The 17,093-nt window shown below is 34.5% G+C and overlaps 2 protein-coding genes and 1 long non-coding RNA gene across 11 annotated transcripts; 2 read left to right on the top strand and 1 right to left on the bottom strand.

The window, feature by feature from the left end:
• zetaCOP (COPI coat complex subunit zeta) lies at positions 1 to 4,361 on the top strand. 2 transcript variants are annotated; one of them, XM_022070757.2, is made up of 5 exons: positions 1 to 257; positions 1,114 to 1,359; positions 2,648 to 2,781; positions 3,097 to 3,187; positions 4,085 to 4,361. In XM_022070757.2, the coding sequence occupies exons 1-5, from the start codon at positions 249 to 251 to the stop codon at positions 4,130 to 4,132; spliced, it is 528 nt and encodes a 175-aa protein (XP_021926449.1). In that variant the 5' UTR covers positions 1 to 248; the 3' UTR covers positions 4,133 to 4,361. The 2 variants fall into 2 exon arrangements, with proteins under 2 accessions (XP_021926449.1, XP_021926448.1); XM_022070756.2 differs by lacking the exon at positions 1 to 257 and adding an exon at positions 739 to 976.
• A 469-nt stretch (positions 4,362 to 4,830) lies between these two features.
• Positions 4,831 to 15,845, top strand: LOC110833094 (guanine nucleotide-binding protein G(f) subunit alpha). 8 transcript variants are annotated; one of them, XM_087344235.1, is made up of 11 exons: positions 4,831 to 5,511; positions 7,488 to 7,637; positions 7,727 to 7,799; positions 8,806 to 8,980; positions 9,969 to 10,066; positions 10,886 to 10,940; positions 11,263 to 11,409; positions 12,301 to 12,431; positions 13,172 to 13,299; positions 13,987 to 14,045; positions 15,155 to 15,845. In XM_087344235.1, exons 2-11 carry the CDS (start codon positions 7,511 to 7,513, stop codon positions 15,356 to 15,358), a joined length of 1,197 nt encoding a protein of 398 aa, XP_087200361.1. In that variant the 5' UTR covers positions 4,831 to 5,511; positions 7,488 to 7,510; the 3' UTR covers positions 15,359 to 15,845. The 8 variants fall into 8 exon arrangements, with proteins under 8 accessions (XP_087200361.1, XP_021926422.1, XP_021926425.1 ...); XM_022070730.2 differs by lacking the exon at positions 4,831 to 5,511 and adding an exon at positions 5,996 to 6,233; XM_022070733.2 differs by lacking the exon at positions 4,831 to 5,511 and adding an exon at positions 6,240 to 6,333.
• Positions 15,837 to 17,005, bottom strand: LOC110833110 (uncharacterized). The gene is made up of 2 exons (XR_002544129.2): positions 16,485 to 17,005; positions 15,837 to 16,133 (listed from the first exon to the last, which is right to left on the bottom strand). It is a non-coding gene; the product is annotated as an uncharacterized LOC110833110 (long non-coding RNA).
• Between the last annotated feature and the right edge of the window lie 88 nt (positions 17,006 to 17,093).

Here is a 17,093-nt window from a genome sequence, read left to right as displayed (position 1 = left end):
CTGTAAACAGTCGGCTTTCAAAGAGTGTGAAGAGAGCTGAGCTGTGAATCGCACGTAGGAAAATTGTGTTGTAGACGAGATAATTTTGTGTTGTAAAGAAACGTTTTAGTTGTGATTAAATTGATCATTGGTGGAGGGCATCGTGGTCTCTTATAATTGAACCAAATTTACAGTCGGATCGGATTCAAGGCAGCAGACCCCAAAAATCAAGGTCAACCCACGTTACAGTACTTACTGAAAACTTTCTCATGATGAATGTGAGTACAGTGCTAATGATTATACCAGTTTACATTTACTTGTTTTCAAAAGCATTTCTCTGTAGTAACAGGGACTAAGTTTGTAAAGGCAGGATTTCAGTTCCTTGTGGTGGTGGTTATAAAGATGACTGTCATGTGGGATATTTCACCATGTGCATCAGATGGAAGGAGTAAGCGCCTCTGAAATGTAGGTCACTATCGACTAGACTACACGACACAATATTTCGGAGACAGTCATCTTCAAATTTGTAATATTAACTATTCCTGTGTTATGAATGGGGCGGTGAAGTGGGTGAACAAGTTGGATGATAGTTGTTGCCGACAGAGCCCTTGGCGAAAGCTGTTGGAGTAGTTTCTTATGAACTTTACCGCCAAATTGTTTTCTAGTAGTTTTATCATCGATGTGGATAGATGGCAATATATGTGTGCATGCGCCACTAAGTTGCCAACTTACACATTACATTGCAAGAAGGAATGTTGTTATGTAGACGTCGTTGTGTTATCTGTGAATACGTTCGTTTCGTTAAGTTGTGTTTCCTCCACGTACTGTATTTTGTTATGACTGATGAATGTTCAGATTAGCAGACCTTTTCGAACGTTTTAAATAGGGTATTTCATATTGTTTGGATTCAATTATTTATAGGTTATATATTGTGTTTAATTGATATCCGTATAATACAATTGACGTCGCTTATGCGAACATGGAAGGCCTTCTGCTTGTAAGTTTAAGTTTGGTATTTGTATATATGGTTTATGACTTAAAGTAGGTCACTATATATCTTTCGATTTTTGCTGTGAGTAGTAGCAGTATACAAGTTGATTAATACATGTTGAATGCTGCTGTTCTTTCCTACAGGAACCGACATTATATACGGTCAAGGGTATGGCTATCCTTGATAATGATGGAAACAGAATATTGGCCAAGTACTACGATAAGAACGTATTTGCAACTGCAAAAGAACAAAAGACTTTCGAAAAAAATCTGTTCAATAAGACACATCGAGCAAATGCAGAGATCATCATGCTCGATGGGTTGACTTGTGTCTATAGGAGCAATGTGGACTTGTTCTTTTATGTCATGGGAAGTTCACATGAAAATGAGGTATTTATGTCGAAGTAGTGCCAGACATGCAAATAAAATGGGCTAAGTGGACAGCTGCCCATGGCCTCAGTTTTAGGAGCAATTTGTGTGTGAGAATTTTGAGAATGTTTTAATGGCTGGGGCAAGTTGTCAGTCTAGTTTTTATGTGCGAATAGTAGACACACGGACATACAAATACGTTTTTTCGTTTCTGAAGTGGTTTGTTTTTAGTCTTCTTATTGTTGTTAATGTGTGTAAATAATTTTTGGATTGGGATCAAATTACAAGGTCTTTTCTTTTAAAAAGTTATGTGTGGGGTTAAGAGGGGGTTGTATGATTATGACCCATCATTACCTTAAAGTACTCCTGTACTCTGCTGTAGAATATAAATAAAAGTAAAGGTACCTGACTTTGATAATTTTTCACTACTTGAGTAATTAGAAAATTGATAATTATCTGTCTTGCTTACTTACACAATATTTTGATGCAGTTGCAAGTGTTTCATTGAGTCTCACATCATTTTGCTGTTAGGTGAATCTTTGGAAGCACCTAGGCTTGAATTTGTGTGAACTGGAAAAAGATTGATGGTGCAAAGCATATTTGCTTGAGATGATTGGTGACATGTGATTTTTGGTATGTGAGGTAGTGATTAGCCTGCCTATTACAGTCTCTTTCTGCATGTCAGTCACCTCTTTCATAGGTCACACTCCTCTCCCACTAAATTCTACCACAATATCAAGAATATTAGATGTGAAATATGCTGTTGTGGCTTGGTATATGTTCTTGTATATGTGTAGCTTCAGTTTATTAGATTTACAATGTGCAGAAAGATTATTGAAGCAAAAGTTGCATACTTTTCAAAGACATTTTAAGGATCTTTTATTAAATAACACTGGTATCACTCCAACCTCACAATTTTGTGTATTTGCTATGTTGGGATTGTTGTTGGTGGAACATTAAGAAGTCCAAGGGGCATGATATTCATAATATCATAAGCCTGTCTTTCCTTATAAGATAGATAAATGTGACTGTACTTGTGGGTTATCAGGACACATCGCTTTAAAAATAGGTTAGGTTAGGTTAGATTGAAATAAAATATAATAACTTTCAAGTATATGTCATTTATCCACACATATTAACCTAAGCTAAGCTAACCTAACATATTTTTAAAGTGATGTGTCCCGGTAACCCACAAGTACCAATGTGACTAATGAAAAACATATGGTAGGTATAAATTGCTATCATGTGTTTAGTTCTTGAACCATTTATATGAATGTAATTAAAATTTTTAATAAATTTCTTGTTGCAGTTGATTCTGATGAGTGTGCTTAATTGTTTATATGATGCAGTGAGTCAGATTTTACGGAAGAATGTTGAAAAGAGAGTTGTATTTGATAACTTGGACATTGTCATGCTAGCCATGGACGAAATTTGTGATGGAGGGTAAGTTTAAGTCAGGTGGCCAACTAAATGCTTAAGACAGAATACTAGGTTGAAAAGTACAGGCCATTTCTATGACACAAAGAAATGAACACATTTATCAGCAGCTATATAAGGACTTCAACAATAAATTTTATTTTTATTCAAAATTTCAAAAGCCAAACTGAACCATACTTTTGTTGCTATTTACAGGCAATTTAAATCTAATACATTTGAGTTGTGTCAACTTTGGATTCTTGTTGGTTCCTGTAGTACTATCATTCTGTTCTTGCCAATGAAAAATGATATATTGGTCTCTGTAAATTGTTTCTTTTCCAGAATTATTATGGAAGCTGACTCATCAGCAGTTGTCCAGAGAGTCGCTTTGCGAACAGATGACATTCCTCTTGGAGAGCAGACTGTGGCACAGGTATGATAATTTATCTTGTTACTTATCTATTCTACTAGTAATAATTAATGATGGTCTCTGATTTGAAATAAGATGACAGGCAGACTAAATTTGAGCTTGAAATTTAGTTATTTGCAAACTTGCTTTGTTGAATGTTCATATTCCTTAAGTAAACATGTCTTGTCAATTCTTCAAATTGCTTGCGGTCAGTTGTATATGATGGAAAAGAGTTTGTTTTATTTGGGAGAGTAGGTAAACTGGACTTACTTCATTTTTTTTAAGATCACTAAGTTATGAAATCCAGGAATTGATTTTTAGAGAGGTGGAATGTTTAAGAATACAGCCATTCATTTTTCTGTTTGTTCAAATACAGCAGAAATGACATGCTAATTTCAGTTTTAGAATGAGTTTTTTGGCTGATAAGTGTGAAGTAGTTTGGTTTGATATCTAGAATGTTTATAAAAATGTTGGCATTTAACAGCATATTCAAGGGGACACATTGAATTCTAATATAACAGTATCCTTTAATTCATGCTGTTTTGTATTTTGGAAAGTAAAATATATTTCAACATGACATCAGATCAGTTTTGTGAAAACTGTTTACTTCACCATTATTTTGCTTGTTATCAAACTTTACTGGTGTAAGGAGCAAACATTTAATTTGATTCTTTTGTCTGTTGAGTAAAATAGGGTTAGTGGATTCAAGCAAAATTTAGTGTGTCTGAGGTACATCTCACCTTAACTCAACTGAAAGGTTGTGATCACATCAAAGTGGTAGGTTATTTAAAGAAGACTGCAAGGTTAATTATATTACAGTTTAACTTTAATTTATATTCTCATTTTATTTACTTCATTAACCACTGTTGGAGAGGAATTGTATTTTCTGGTTGTAGATAGTATGAATGTTCTTAATTTTAGGTATTGCAGTCTGCAAAAGAGCAGTTGAAATGGTCACTTCTGAAGTGATCCTTGTGACTGGACCAAGAATACAAACACCTACCATGCCTACTTGAACTTCTGGAAACCTGTAAAGGTTTTGCAACTCTTTACAGTGTAGCAGTGTAATGTGTGTTGGATGTGATAAGACAGTTATACATGTGTTTGATAATAATATACATTATCTTAACAGGTTCAAGTTCCATCATCTTCTCTGTAAAAATAAGTAAAATATAATAAAAGTACATGTGTAAAACAACATGAATGTTCATCTTGTAGTACCAGCTTGTGTCTTCATTAAGTAAAAGACCCAATAAAATATATTTTACTGAGATGGGAAGTACTATAGAAAGACAGAAATTTGTTTATCAGGCTAGGTACACAGGACTCTCACACTCAGTAACAATATATGTCCTGCTTTAAAGTGGTTTCTGTGGGTTTTTTAAATAGTTATAACCAGAATGAACACATGTAGTTTATTTTTTCTTCTTGTTGACAAATGGTGTTTTACATATTTGGTTTGAATTGCATACTTGTCTATGATTATTGTAGTTTATTTTAATACCTAATAAATCAATAGGGTTTCCTATTTTCCTTTGTGTGTATTTCTCAAAATTATGAGTTTTATCTGTGTTCTAGACACTGGTACCTTTTTAATGTAGAACATAAACATTACTTTACCAGAACTGGTTTTTACATCTCATTACCATTTTTCAACCACTGTTTGTGTTTGTGCTAATACAATATATCATGACATGTTTTTAATTGCTATTCTGGGATAGCTCAGTCAATATGGTGACTGGCTACATACTGGACAACTGTGTTTTAGACAGGATGAGATTTTTCTCATTACCGTATCTAGACCAGGTCTGGGGTGTCCACTCAGGCTCCTAACCAGCAGGTACCAAGGGCTCATTACCCAATGACAGAGCAGCAAGAATGTGAAGCCGATCACTTTCATTTTAGTGCTGAGGTTATTAGCATGTGGAGCTATGCCTCAACTCCTCCATATGTCTTCATGGTTTGAATTTTAGTTAATTAAATTAGTGAATTGTAGTTTTGAGTTGTGGTCTCTTTTGTGTATACTAATACAGCAATATTAATAACAGCTTATCTAATCAGCAGGAAATTATTATTTGATCATGAAAGTAGCAATTGATAATTGAAATAAAGATAAGAGAATTTTTTCATATGTATGTAATATCTGCAGAGTAAACAATGTTGTGATTTGATTAGAATCCTAACAGAACTTGGTCACATTCCAACTTTTTTCTGGTAGTGACATAATGCTACTGTCTTCCTACACAGTCCTCAGACTGTGTACTTTTATACACCAATATATTTTCAGTGTAGTAGTTCCTGTTATCGATGGCCTTGGGAGAATGAGGACGAAGATGGTTCTTGAAATGGTATTTTCTTCATTAAGCTAACTTACATGGCTGGTAGCCCGAGAAAAATTTATTATACTTGGTCACTGTGAAAGCTTCAGATCATACATTTTAATATTCTGTCCCTACTAGAGGCCATCCCACCTTTGTTCCTTTTTAATTTCCTGCTGTCAATAATTTTGATATGGAAAATCATTCAATAATGTGAAATAGGATTTATACTAGTGCATTTGATAGTGCAGGAACAGAATCCTGACATGTATTGTAATATTAGGTCTTAAAAGAATATGCAGCTTCTGTTCAGTTTCTTGAGAAATTAATTGTAACCAGTGTGACTGATCACCTTCTCTTGTATTCTCTGCTTTATGTCCACTAAATTATTTATTTTGGCCATTCTTATTCTTTCATCATGTGTATAAGGACACATTTAATTTTAATTTTTTTAGTAGTGTTTTCTTTTTGGTCCATTGTATTTGTTTGATTTTACATTTGGTTCGATATTGTGAGCACAAATATTTTGTAAGAATTCCTGCTTTTCTCATATCAGCTGAGGTCTTGGTCTTTGGTTTAAGGCTTCAGTTCACTCACATGAACCTTGTGGGTCACAGACTGTCCATAGCCACAAGTCCCTTTTATTCTGTGTGAGGTTTGAAGTAATCTTTGGTGCTTGTCTTATCTTGACCTGCTTATGTGTCTATCATATGGATCAGAACCCATGTACCTGAGAGATAAGATGTCTGTTGGTATGTATTGTATTGCTTTGCTAAAACCAGTGTTTCTTGCTTGGTGAACATGAAATACTTTAAATTCAAGTTATCAGTGTGCTTTAGGAATTGAACTTGGGTAAGGTGATTCTGTACAGATGTTTCTCAGGTGGGGATAGAATCAATGAGAGGGGTATATTAAGTTGTTATCAAGTAGTGGTAACAGACATTCATTTGTTACATATCTCTTGAAAGTGGTGGTTGTAAGTTGAGAACTTCATGAATTTACTTTAATGCCAGTGTTTTATAAGTTTAGGATTTACAGTGCTCTGAACTTGAATTATAATTATTGGCAGTGGTTTATTACAATTCAAGGTTCAAGGTAACAGATCAAGTTTTAACGTTTAAGGTTTGAAATGTGGCAGGAGTATTAGTGTAACAAATTTACAGGAGTTTGATGAGATGAGGTGTGAGTGATGCATTGGTTGATTGGTCCATCAGTCAGTAAGTACTCAATGTTTTTCCCAGTTTATGGGCAAAAACACACCATATAAAGTTTCATCAGTTGTCAAGAATGGATTTGTGCATGCTTACAGGATTCACAGCTTTATCCAAACCCAAGTTTTATTTAATCTATGAAAAATTACTCATTCAAAATATATGACTATAACAGAATGCTTATGAAGTGCTGTGGTAACTATATATACTGTTTGCTTCAACCTTCAAATGCATTTGTGGGTTTCATGTGATGCTCAGAATTAACAGCAAGTATTTTCCTGAATAGCATTAACCAATTTTTCTTCTTTAATCTTCAGAAAAACAATGCACCATATATAATTCAATCAAAATTCAACATTCATTAGTAGTTTAAAGGCAAACAGTAAGCCCTGCTTAATTTCTGTGTGTTATTGCACAAAGTGGATAAAATGATTGCATAATGTGAGTGTCATGACAATTCATCCCATGTTTACTCTCTGAAAGAACTGAAATATGTTGATGAAATTCAGTACATAAGCAAGCACTGCACCTATCTTATGACATTAGAACTGAGGCTAGGCTTTCTTTAATATTTTGTATCAGTAAATATGACATATCAGCCTTCATTATGGCATATGGTGACCCTACCTTGAGGGCACAATGAAAGGTAAAGCAGCTAATTTATAGTTTGACTTTTTTGAGGAATTTTATGGTCACTTGAAGTTGTAATGCCATACAAGATGCCATTTAAGGAACACACAGGGTTAGAATGAGTTTTTAAAATTATTGGTTTGAATTATATTATCTTTGTGACAGTTGCGTGAAAAGAAAATCTCCTAATGATGGGCTGTTTTAAGGGGTCAGATTCTGAAACACAGAAACAGAAAAGGGCAAGCCGTGAACTGGAAGAGAAAATCAAGGCATGGAACAAGGATTACAAGAAGGCAATCAAGTTGCTGCTTCTAGGTATGATAAACAGTTGGTAATATTTTTGCATTAGGATTAAATAATAATAAATTGACTTTATTTGTGTGTTAATAACTTTCTGTTTACAGGAACGGGTGAATCAGGCAAAACAACAATTATAAAACAAATGAAGATTCTGCACATTAGCGGATTTTCAGAAGCGTATGTAGCTATTCTTAACCCTTTACTACACAATTTATTATCTATTGAAGTCCTTGCCCATTTCAACCTCTTGACTTTATCACTCTAATAAAGTTTGATTATTACAAACTGAAGCTTCTCCTGCTACCTCCTCCCTTTTAGCTACAAATATTTTATATTGCATTGTTCTGAAACAGCCTCTCTGCACGGCAATTTAATATGCCAGTAAGAGCAGGGGATGTTTAATTTTATTGCATTCTGATATGTTGGATACATACAACAAATCATGAAAATTGTAAGAACTTTTCATTTTCATCAAGAAGGAATGTTCCAAGGAGTTAGTTCCTTGGTGTGGTGCAAAATGGAACACTTGTAGATATCACCTTAATCTGCCATGTTTCTGAACTGTGAACTATCTATTACATTTTATGTAGTGTACCCTTTGTGAAGGAGCTGGGTAGCTCAGTCAATGTAGTGACTGACTACAGGCTTTTTTTGCATAATTAAAATTATACAAAAATAAAAAAGGTTTTTTGACAAAATGCATTGAATATAAATGATATGAAAGCTTAGTCACATGTAGTCTTCTGTTGGGCAATTTGACAGATTTTGCTTAGTTTGAGTTGAATTAGCTTCTTAATTTTGTCAAATCAAATTATTACTTTGGGATGAAAGGTGGATGAAACAATGCGACTAACCACCATCCAGAGCTGATAATAATGCATCTCTTTTAATGAATCTTTGTCTGCAAAGCCCAAATACAGCTTCACAGTGTACTGCTTAGGCACAATGATACTTGTACTGTTTCCTGTTTCATATTAACAGATAATTAATGCTTTGTTAGCAACTGGTTTGTGTCTGCAACAAATTACAAGACTCTGTCATGTAGAATGTGCTTGTAAACTATGCGTAGTTCAAACTAGTGCACTCCTTTCTGCTAACACAGAGCATGCATGGCATGAAAACTTATGAACTCTAGTACAAAATCTTTGTCTTCTGTTATTGCCATTTTCAATGTGGATTACAGAGAACGACAAGAGAAGGTGGTGGAGATACGTCAGAATATCCATGAGTCTATTTATGATCTGGTGACTAATATGTCTACATTAAGACCTCTGGTTTCTCTTGCTGAAGATGCAAGCAAGATTAGTGCAGATTATATTCGCAGTCTAGGACCAGAAGAACCTTCATCATATACCCAGGTAAGTTCACAGTTTGCAGATTGAGAGATTTGCCTAAACAGAAAGCATGCAGGAGGGAAACAACAAATGCATATGTATTTTTGATTGGAAGGGAACAAGGGAATAGACCATGCAGGAACCAAATGTTGTTGCTGATTTATATTTGGGAGGTTTCTGGTTCAAAACTCAGCCTGGAAATTGGCTATCCTGTCTGATCTTATGCATGGTTTTTCTCAATCCCCCCAATTAAGTGTTGGGGAACGTCCTTAAATTAGGCCATGACTGCTTCCTTCCACATCCTTTCTAAATCATTAATTAGAAATTATCATGTCAGTCAATAATGTATAGTCTGAGCTACTGACAGCATCATTAAATAAATTGTAAACAAATAGAAATAAAACCACTTGGGATACCTAGGTGTAGATGCAAGAGTGTCATTAAAGTGGATCTTTAAAAATAGGATTTGAAATGTGGACTCATTTTAACTGGTTTACATTATGGTCCATTGGTTGGATTTTGTGAATTCCCAAAAGTTTGGCTAGTTTCACGTTTTGGACTCACATATCTCTCTTAATTAATTTGGTTATGAACATGCAGTCATTGCATTTTAGTCTTCTTTCTTTGTTATTGTAATCTAGAGCACTCCAGCAAATCACAGAATTACACATAAATAGTATATTTTTAAAACAGATGTAAGAACTGTCAGGAGAAATGTATTTTTTGCAACATATGATATTGTTCAGGATAGCTAATTTATGTAAGACTGGAAGCTATAATGGTGACTGCAAGTGATAAAAAAAATCTTCTTGGGTGACCAGCTACATCAGTTTGAGCAGAAGTTCACCATTTTGGAGAGATCTCTTTCCATCATCAGGTAATGATGTGTTAGAAACATGATCTGAAATGTTGCACTTTGGCTTCAGATTTATGTGAATGATTGAACAAGAAGGTTTTGTGTTATTTCATTGATGTCTGATGTTTGGGTTTAATAAGTTACTTTTAACTGCAGGAATATTATGACCATGTGCAAACTCTTTGGAATGATAAGGGTATTAAGGAATGCTACCGAAGATCTAATGAGTTCCAACTTATTGACAGTGCAAAATAGTGAGTATTTGTTGATATTTATTTCTCATTCTATTTCAGTATGCAAACAGAGCTCTCTTTGTTCGTATTTGATAATGATAGTAACTTTGGTTTGTGTTAATATGTTTAGAAATATACATGTACAGTTTTCAGGTGTCTCTCTGTGCATCTGTTTGTCTTGCATGGTATCTTTTGAATTCTAGATCAGAAGAAAGATATTCAGAACAAAAGTCTCTTATTGGAAAAGTATTGGTATTTTGCATTTCCAAAATTCATTTAAAAGTCATGCATGATGAAAATAAAATTTCCATGTCAAATCACATTCTATATGTGACCATGTCATGTTGTGGTTCGTTGCTTTAATTTCTTCAGTATTCTTTGAGCTATATGTTGTTCAGACCTAGAGAGAAGTATGGATGGACTCCAGTATATTCTGAGCTGTGTGATTCCAGTCTAAAGCCAGGGTAGCTCAGTCATTCTACTGTCTGACTCTGGTCTGGACAAGGCAAGAGATCTTTCCTCTAGCCTGTGTCTAGACCAGCACTGGGGCCCACCCAGCTTTCTGTTCAGTGGATGCTGGAGATCCTTTCCATGGGTTAAAGTGTGGCCAGGGCATGATGGTGACCATCAAGTTCTGAGGTCAAGAATGACTCAGAGCTATACCTCCTCTTTCCCCAAGCACCTCCATAGTATGTAGTGGGACAGCTTTACTTTAATTCCATGCTACCTTTCTAAGTAAATTGCTCATTACTACTGACTAAAATTGCACAGATTCTCTCTCAAACATGCGCTGTGTATTTATTTATTATTTACTTTGTTTTTATATCTTTTATGTTTCAGTTTTCTAGAGAGAATAATGGAGGTTAGGAATCCAAATTATAGACCATCTGATCAGGTATGTGTATGTAGTAATTAATTAGTTTACTGCATATTTAACATGAAGTGGACTTGGTTCTATCTATCTGTGATCTGCTGACAATGACACTCTTAGTGGATTTTTATGAAATTCAGTAATAGGAAATCTAAAGAAGTTTAATTCATCTTTGGTCAATTGGGCCTGGCTGTATTTTTGAAGCCTTAAATAATGTACATATACGATATATACTATAATTAATTACATGGAGCACATCCCTTTTTAAGTTGTACAAGTTTCTCAAGGATGCCAATAGCAAGTGCATTTTAGTTCTTATTTAGTAAAGTAATTTATCTTGTTCTAGGACATTCTGTACAGTCGTAAGAGAACAACTGGAATTCAGAAGATTGAGTTTGAGATGAAAGTGCCAAAGAAGTATGGTGGGGGTTCCATGGGTTTCTGGATGTTTGATGTTGGGGGTCAGAGGGGTGAGAGGCGTAAATGGTTGCCGGTAATGATCCATTCTTATTACTAGTATTTTTCTTTTCCTGTTCAACTTGACAATGTAGTGCAGAGGCATTAAAATTTAGTGCATGGGAATCAGGGATTTAAATCCTCATATTACAGGGCTGCTAGCTGAACTGTAGCTTTGGATTAATGGTTTAGGTTTTTGCTGCTGTGATGTGTATGCAGCTGGATTGCATGTAAGCTGCATCATACAGATTATAATGGTTAAATATGCCTCTCAGAGAGGAATATTTTGCATGCCAACTGGAAGGGCAGTATGGAAGAAATGGAAACATGATTCAAAAGCCAACATTTCAGTTACTCATGTTTTCAGCCAGGATAATACTAGTGTTATAATGATTGTATGGTGTGTCTACAAGTACTGTATTTAATGTTGTAACCATGTAATTACAACTTGTTTACATTATTTTAATTCCAACAGTGTCATTAAGTAACCCAAGAATCAATCAATTGACATATTTTTCTTACCACTTAGTTTCAAACTCTTAATATCAATTCTTGTCTCATGCTTCATAACCATACAAAACAACAAATAAAATGATTAGTGACTGATTTAATAATAAAAAACCTGTACCTCTATATGCCATGTTGGCACTTAGGGGGAGATGAGGTATAGTTACTACTCATTAATAATGAATAATATTATATATGTTAATTGTTTACTCTAATATTTTATATTACTGGAACAGGGAATTCAAATCTCTGTAATATGGGGCTGCCAGCCAGTCTTTATAACTCCAGGTTTAATAGTTAGTGGTATGCTAGTCTGATGCCAGCATGGCCAGCTGGACAGTGCATAAGACACAATACATGGTCAATAAAGGCCTTCACTGAATGTCTCATTTTATGAATTCCACTTGAATCTCTGTTCCAGCTGTTTGAGGGCATCAATGCTATCCTCTTCCTAGTCGCATCAAGCGACTATGACCAAACTCTGAGAGAAGAGACAAGTGTCAACAGGTTACGTGAGGCTGTGAGTCTTTTTGATGATGTCTGGCAGAGCAGGTGAGAAAAGGTCAATTGTTCTGCAGCTTTTTGTCATAGTACAGATACTTGATGTCCATTTAATGCAGTCACAAGTCTGTTTTTGATAGAAGTTCTCAGGAGGAACATTATATTGGATATTACAGACAATACACACACACATATTATGATAATTACTGACAGAACAAAATTTGGTTTGGTTGAAGATTACAGGCTTCATTATAAACTTTTTTGGTATTGAAGGGCATTATGGTGACTGTGTAGTTTTTTGAAGTTGTATGTACAGAATATGTGAAAATTCCTTTAATAGTTTAAATCTTGTTCATATTATGGTTAAGACAAGTAAATTATCATGCATTCTACATATGCAGGTGACCACTGACCAGGTGATATATGGGTAGTCTCTACCAGGTAGAAATGTTCAATTAATCTGTATGTTGTATTGGAATGTAGCAGTATCAGTTGGGTTGTTGGTTATCCTGAAATATTTTGTGATTTTCCTTAAGATCACTAGACCACTTCAGGGATAGTACCTTTAAGTAGACAACAACTGTCTTCTTACAATCACTTTTACACTTACCACTCATGAACATGTACCCATCTTATTTTACACTATAAACTTCTTTCTGCAGCTGAAACAGCATAATTAAATCATATAGAAACATGAGTTCATATTCAGTTGGTATCTATTTAGTCAACAGTGTTTGTATCCTGTTTTTCTTCACAGTATTCCAAACACTGATATTTTGATCTTCTATCAGGTTCTTACTTGGTGCTGGTATGATTGTATTTCTGAACAAGCAAGATACACTTAAAGAGAAAGTTGAGAGTGGTAAAAGCATTGCTAAATACTTCCCTGAGTATAGCAGATACGAAATGAACAGCAAAGGTTAGTGTAATTAAGTGGTAAATTAAAGGAATGGAGCAGGCATAGTTTAATGATATCACTTTATGGTAGACCTTTGGTTTCAGCAGTACTATTAATTTAGTCAAGTCTAACCACAGATACATACTGTTCATAGTTTGTATGGGTCAGTTTGCTGTTAACTGTGTGTGAGGCATACCAAAGGTTATCAGAAAGTAACAGATCAGTGCAAACACATTCTTTGTGTTTTATTTATCTTCATATTTATCAGAGATGTAGCTCTACTGAATACTGACCCAAAATATTCAGTGGTGCTTTTTATTTTTTAATTCATAATTGCTGACATGCTAAGTTTTAGTGTAATTCAGTATATAGTTCAGGAATCAGGAATGAATCTGTATCTTAGTTGAAGATACTTGAGGAATGGAAATTTTGACTTGGATGCAAAATTTGGTCTCTTTGACTTTGTAACATTTTGATGGATGTATGAAAAGTATTTATACTTATTTTTCAAATATTTTTTGTGTGTCTGGTGTGTGTGTGTGTGGCATGGACCTTTAAAGTTTTATAAATTAATGTGTCAGATGTCAGGCATTAGTTCTATCCAAACATCTTACTGTTGATTTCAGTGTGATTTTTATGTACTTTGACATGCACATTTTACTGTGCTTAACCATTTGCCAGATTTATGTGTTTTCTTTTATTCATTAGATGGAAACAGCTGTGATGAGTATATAAAGACACGGTGCTTCATTCGGGAGCTCTTTTATGTAAGTAAATTAAACCAAAAGTAGGCATAATATCTAAAGGAGAATTTTGTTTCAGTTAGTGTCATGGTATGTCATTTAATTTGGATGAAAAATTAATGTTTATTAAAATATGATTCTGAAACATCCACCTGTTAAGGCTCATCTGATTAATTAGCCTCAGTACACGGATTATTATGATAAAGGTAATTATCCCTATGCATAAACACCACTCTTTGAAGTTGTGTGGGCATGGATGTTACATTCTACACATTTGTATTCTTAGTATTAGGTGGAAGTGAGTGGTCATTTTCACAGTATGACTTCTTTACCTCCAGATAAGAACCTTAAGTACTCATTTGGTAGGAGGTTAGATGATGGATGGATGTGGTAGTGAAGAAATGCCCATACCAGGAATTAAACTCTGTTCATCTAGTCCACATATGCCATGGCTTATTATTATATAAATTTGAAATGCGTCTCTCATTTTGGTGGGCACTGCAATTACCATCTGCTTGGTACAAACCAAACAAGTGGTTTTGATAACTGAGTATATAACTGCTAATTGTTGCATTTGGTGTACAGAAACACAAAACATATTTGTTTATAGGAAATGAGACAGATATTCACTGGGGATGTTGTAAAGTGAATGGTTCCAGTAACAGATATATTTTTTAATGTGGGTCATTGTTTTCTGTTAGTTAATTTGTTCTTTCTAGCTTTAGGCCTGTTACAGTTATAAAAAAATACAGTCCTTTCATGATTTTTGGGATCTTGATCCTTCTGCTCATGAAACACATTTCTGCTGATCTTTCCTCATAAGTTCATCATATTTTCTGCCATTCATTGCCATAAGATTCTTATTTGTCTGGAGCTTAATAATAGTTTGAAAATCTGATTTTGATTAATTATTTAAGACATACGACTTTATATTTGCATTTTTAACCTCAAATTTCACAATTTTGTTATGAATGTGTTTTATGTTTAAAAACATTAAGCCCAGAATATATGTGTGATTAAGAAAACCTCATCAGTAGTGAGAATTACTCATTAGGTTCCCATGTACATAGAAACGATGTCCTCCAAAGAAATATTTCTCAATTTGTGACCTGTGAAACTGATTTTATCTCCAGGATGTAATGAAAAAGAAGCAGAGTCCAGATGACCGCAAGTCTAGCATATTACCTGGACTTACAGTTACGCTTGCAGATACAGAAAACAGGCAGTGCTACTTCCACTTTACTGTTGCTACAGACACAGGAAACATAAAAACTGTGTTTGAAGATGTGCACACTATGGTCCTAATGAGTGTTCTCAATGAGTTTGGTCTCCAGTAACACACATAATATTTCTCTTAACTTTGTTAAGTTAATTATTATGTTATGCTAGCTTCACATTTGAAGTATTTGCCGTTTGTCACATTAAATGTTGCTGAGTACTACTACATTTGATGTGGCTGCCAAAGACAAGGTATTTGCATTAAAAGAGTGTAAATAATATACTGCATTTCTGAATGTGTTCTCCAGAATTTTAACTGTCCTCCAAAAGGAAACAGGACAAAGTGTGAAAGTGATAAATTAATGTCCCATATTTAAAATTATTCTATGCTGCTTAAATTCCTTGTATCTTGACACTTTCAAAACAGTAATGCACTTTTTTCTTTACAATACTTGTACCTGCATATCTGAATAATTACCAATAGGGTATGTTTCATAAGAAATCATTATATTATTGTTTCTAGGATGTACTGGTACACTGAACATTTGTATGAAAATAGAAGCATGTGCAGAGAGAATAAAATAGTTTGAAGCCATGGATAATAAATCTGAATTTTATTTATTTATTAAGTTTGTTGTCAGTAACACAGCTGTTTTATTAGAAGTAAAACAAACAGACAGTGGTTTTCTGAGTTGTGACTCTCTTTACTGTGGGTGGTACCAATGTTTCAGAAGAACACAGTGCCTCCATCTTGAACCATAAAAATGGGAGTACTATGTTCTGCCGAATTGTTGGTACTTGCCTACAAGTTTATATGGCACCACAATCCACAAGACTACCATTGACAGCCCCGAAGATGGATGTAGTATCTTCCTCTGAAGTATTGGTACCCATCTACAAATCCACAAAGCATCAAAACCAAGATAATCACTGGCATATTCACCACTGAAAACACATCTCAGATAAACATTCTGATTCTGGGTCATATAAAGAACACAGCCCTTCTTATTAAGAGTTGAAGCAGCAGGCAACTGAACTGGCCCTTTGATTAGTATCTTCAGTAATATTATATAACTACAAACAAACCTTATTTATAATTGTACAACAATTATCACATCAAAGATAAATACCATAATTTTTGTAAGCTTGATCCATTAATAAACACAAGAAACAGAAAGGAGTATTCATAATTGATATTCTAGATGTAATGTTTTATTTTGTCAATACCTTCAGATATGGACTTACCGGCGTATTCCTACCCAAGCAAGATTGTAGAAATTGTGTTTTAAGTTAGGAGTACTCATTGGGTAGATTATATTACATCCATGGTTAGGGTAACCATGAGAATGACAGCAGAGGAGCCTGGCATTTTTCACATTGTCAAAGTTTTATGTATATTACAGGTGAAGGCTTTAGTTTATGAGTAGTTAAACAGCCCAATAAATAATGTAACAGTATAAGCTTAACACCAACAGTGGCTTCTTTATCAGGTCCTCTGAAACGTATTTCCCTTCATGGATAATTTCTAACTTCAAAAGGTCAAAAACGAAGTTAAATGTGTGGTCTAAAAGTTTAACAGTGAACGAAGTTAATAAAATCATCTCAGGCAATCACCCATGTCGTGGCTAAAACTCACAGACTTTTCATCATCTGATATCAGGATATAGTTGTTCTGTTATCATAGTTTCAAATTTATTAGTTTGTGTGATATGAGTCTTAACTGAAAGACAGGGTAGAATGTGGGGAATTACAAAAATAATTAACCTCCTTACCAACTTCGCTACCGCTTTCGTTTACTATTTCTCGTTTCTGTGACAGCACATCCGAAAGAGAACTTCCTCCTTTATTTCATGT

Source organism: Zootermopsis nevadensis, unplaced genomic scaffold, assembly GCF_977971745.1.
Source record: "Zootermopsis nevadensis isolate Lab colony 2312 unplaced genomic scaffold, Znev_1.0 Znev_ptg000001l, whole genome shotgun sequence".
NCBI classification, from domain to species: domain Eukaryota; kingdom Metazoa; phylum Arthropoda; class Insecta; order Blattodea; family Termopsidae; genus Zootermopsis; species Zootermopsis nevadensis.
The sequence above is the reverse complement of the archived record's forward strand: the minus strand, read 5'-3'. Positions and strand labels throughout refer to the sequence as shown.

What these genes read in the sequence shown, in the direction of transcription:
- zetaCOP (XM_022070756.2), top strand. An exon ending in GACGAAATTTGTGATGGAGG is followed by an intron (nt 2,782 to 3,096) that starts GTAAGTTTAAGT and finishes TTTCTTTTCCAG; the next exon opens with AATTATTATGGAAGCTGACT. An exon ending in GAGAGCAGACTGTGGCACAG is followed by an intron (nt 3,188 to 4,084) that starts GTATGATAATTT and finishes TCTTAATTTTAG; the next exon opens with GTATTGCAGTCTGCAAAAGA.
- LOC110833094 (XM_087344235.1), top strand. Translation starts at nt 7,511, where the DNA reads ATGATGGGCTGTTTTAAGGGGTCAGATTCTGAAACACAGAAACAGAAA. An exon ending in AACCTTCATCATATACCCAG is followed by an intron (nt 8,981 to 9,968) that starts GTAAGTTCACAG and finishes TTTTAACTGCAG; the next exon opens with GAATATTATGACCATGTGCA. An exon ending in CTTATTGACAGTGCAAAATA is followed by an intron (nt 10,067 to 10,885) that starts GTGAGTATTTGT and finishes TTTATGTTTCAG; the next exon opens with TTTTCTAGAGAGAATAATGG.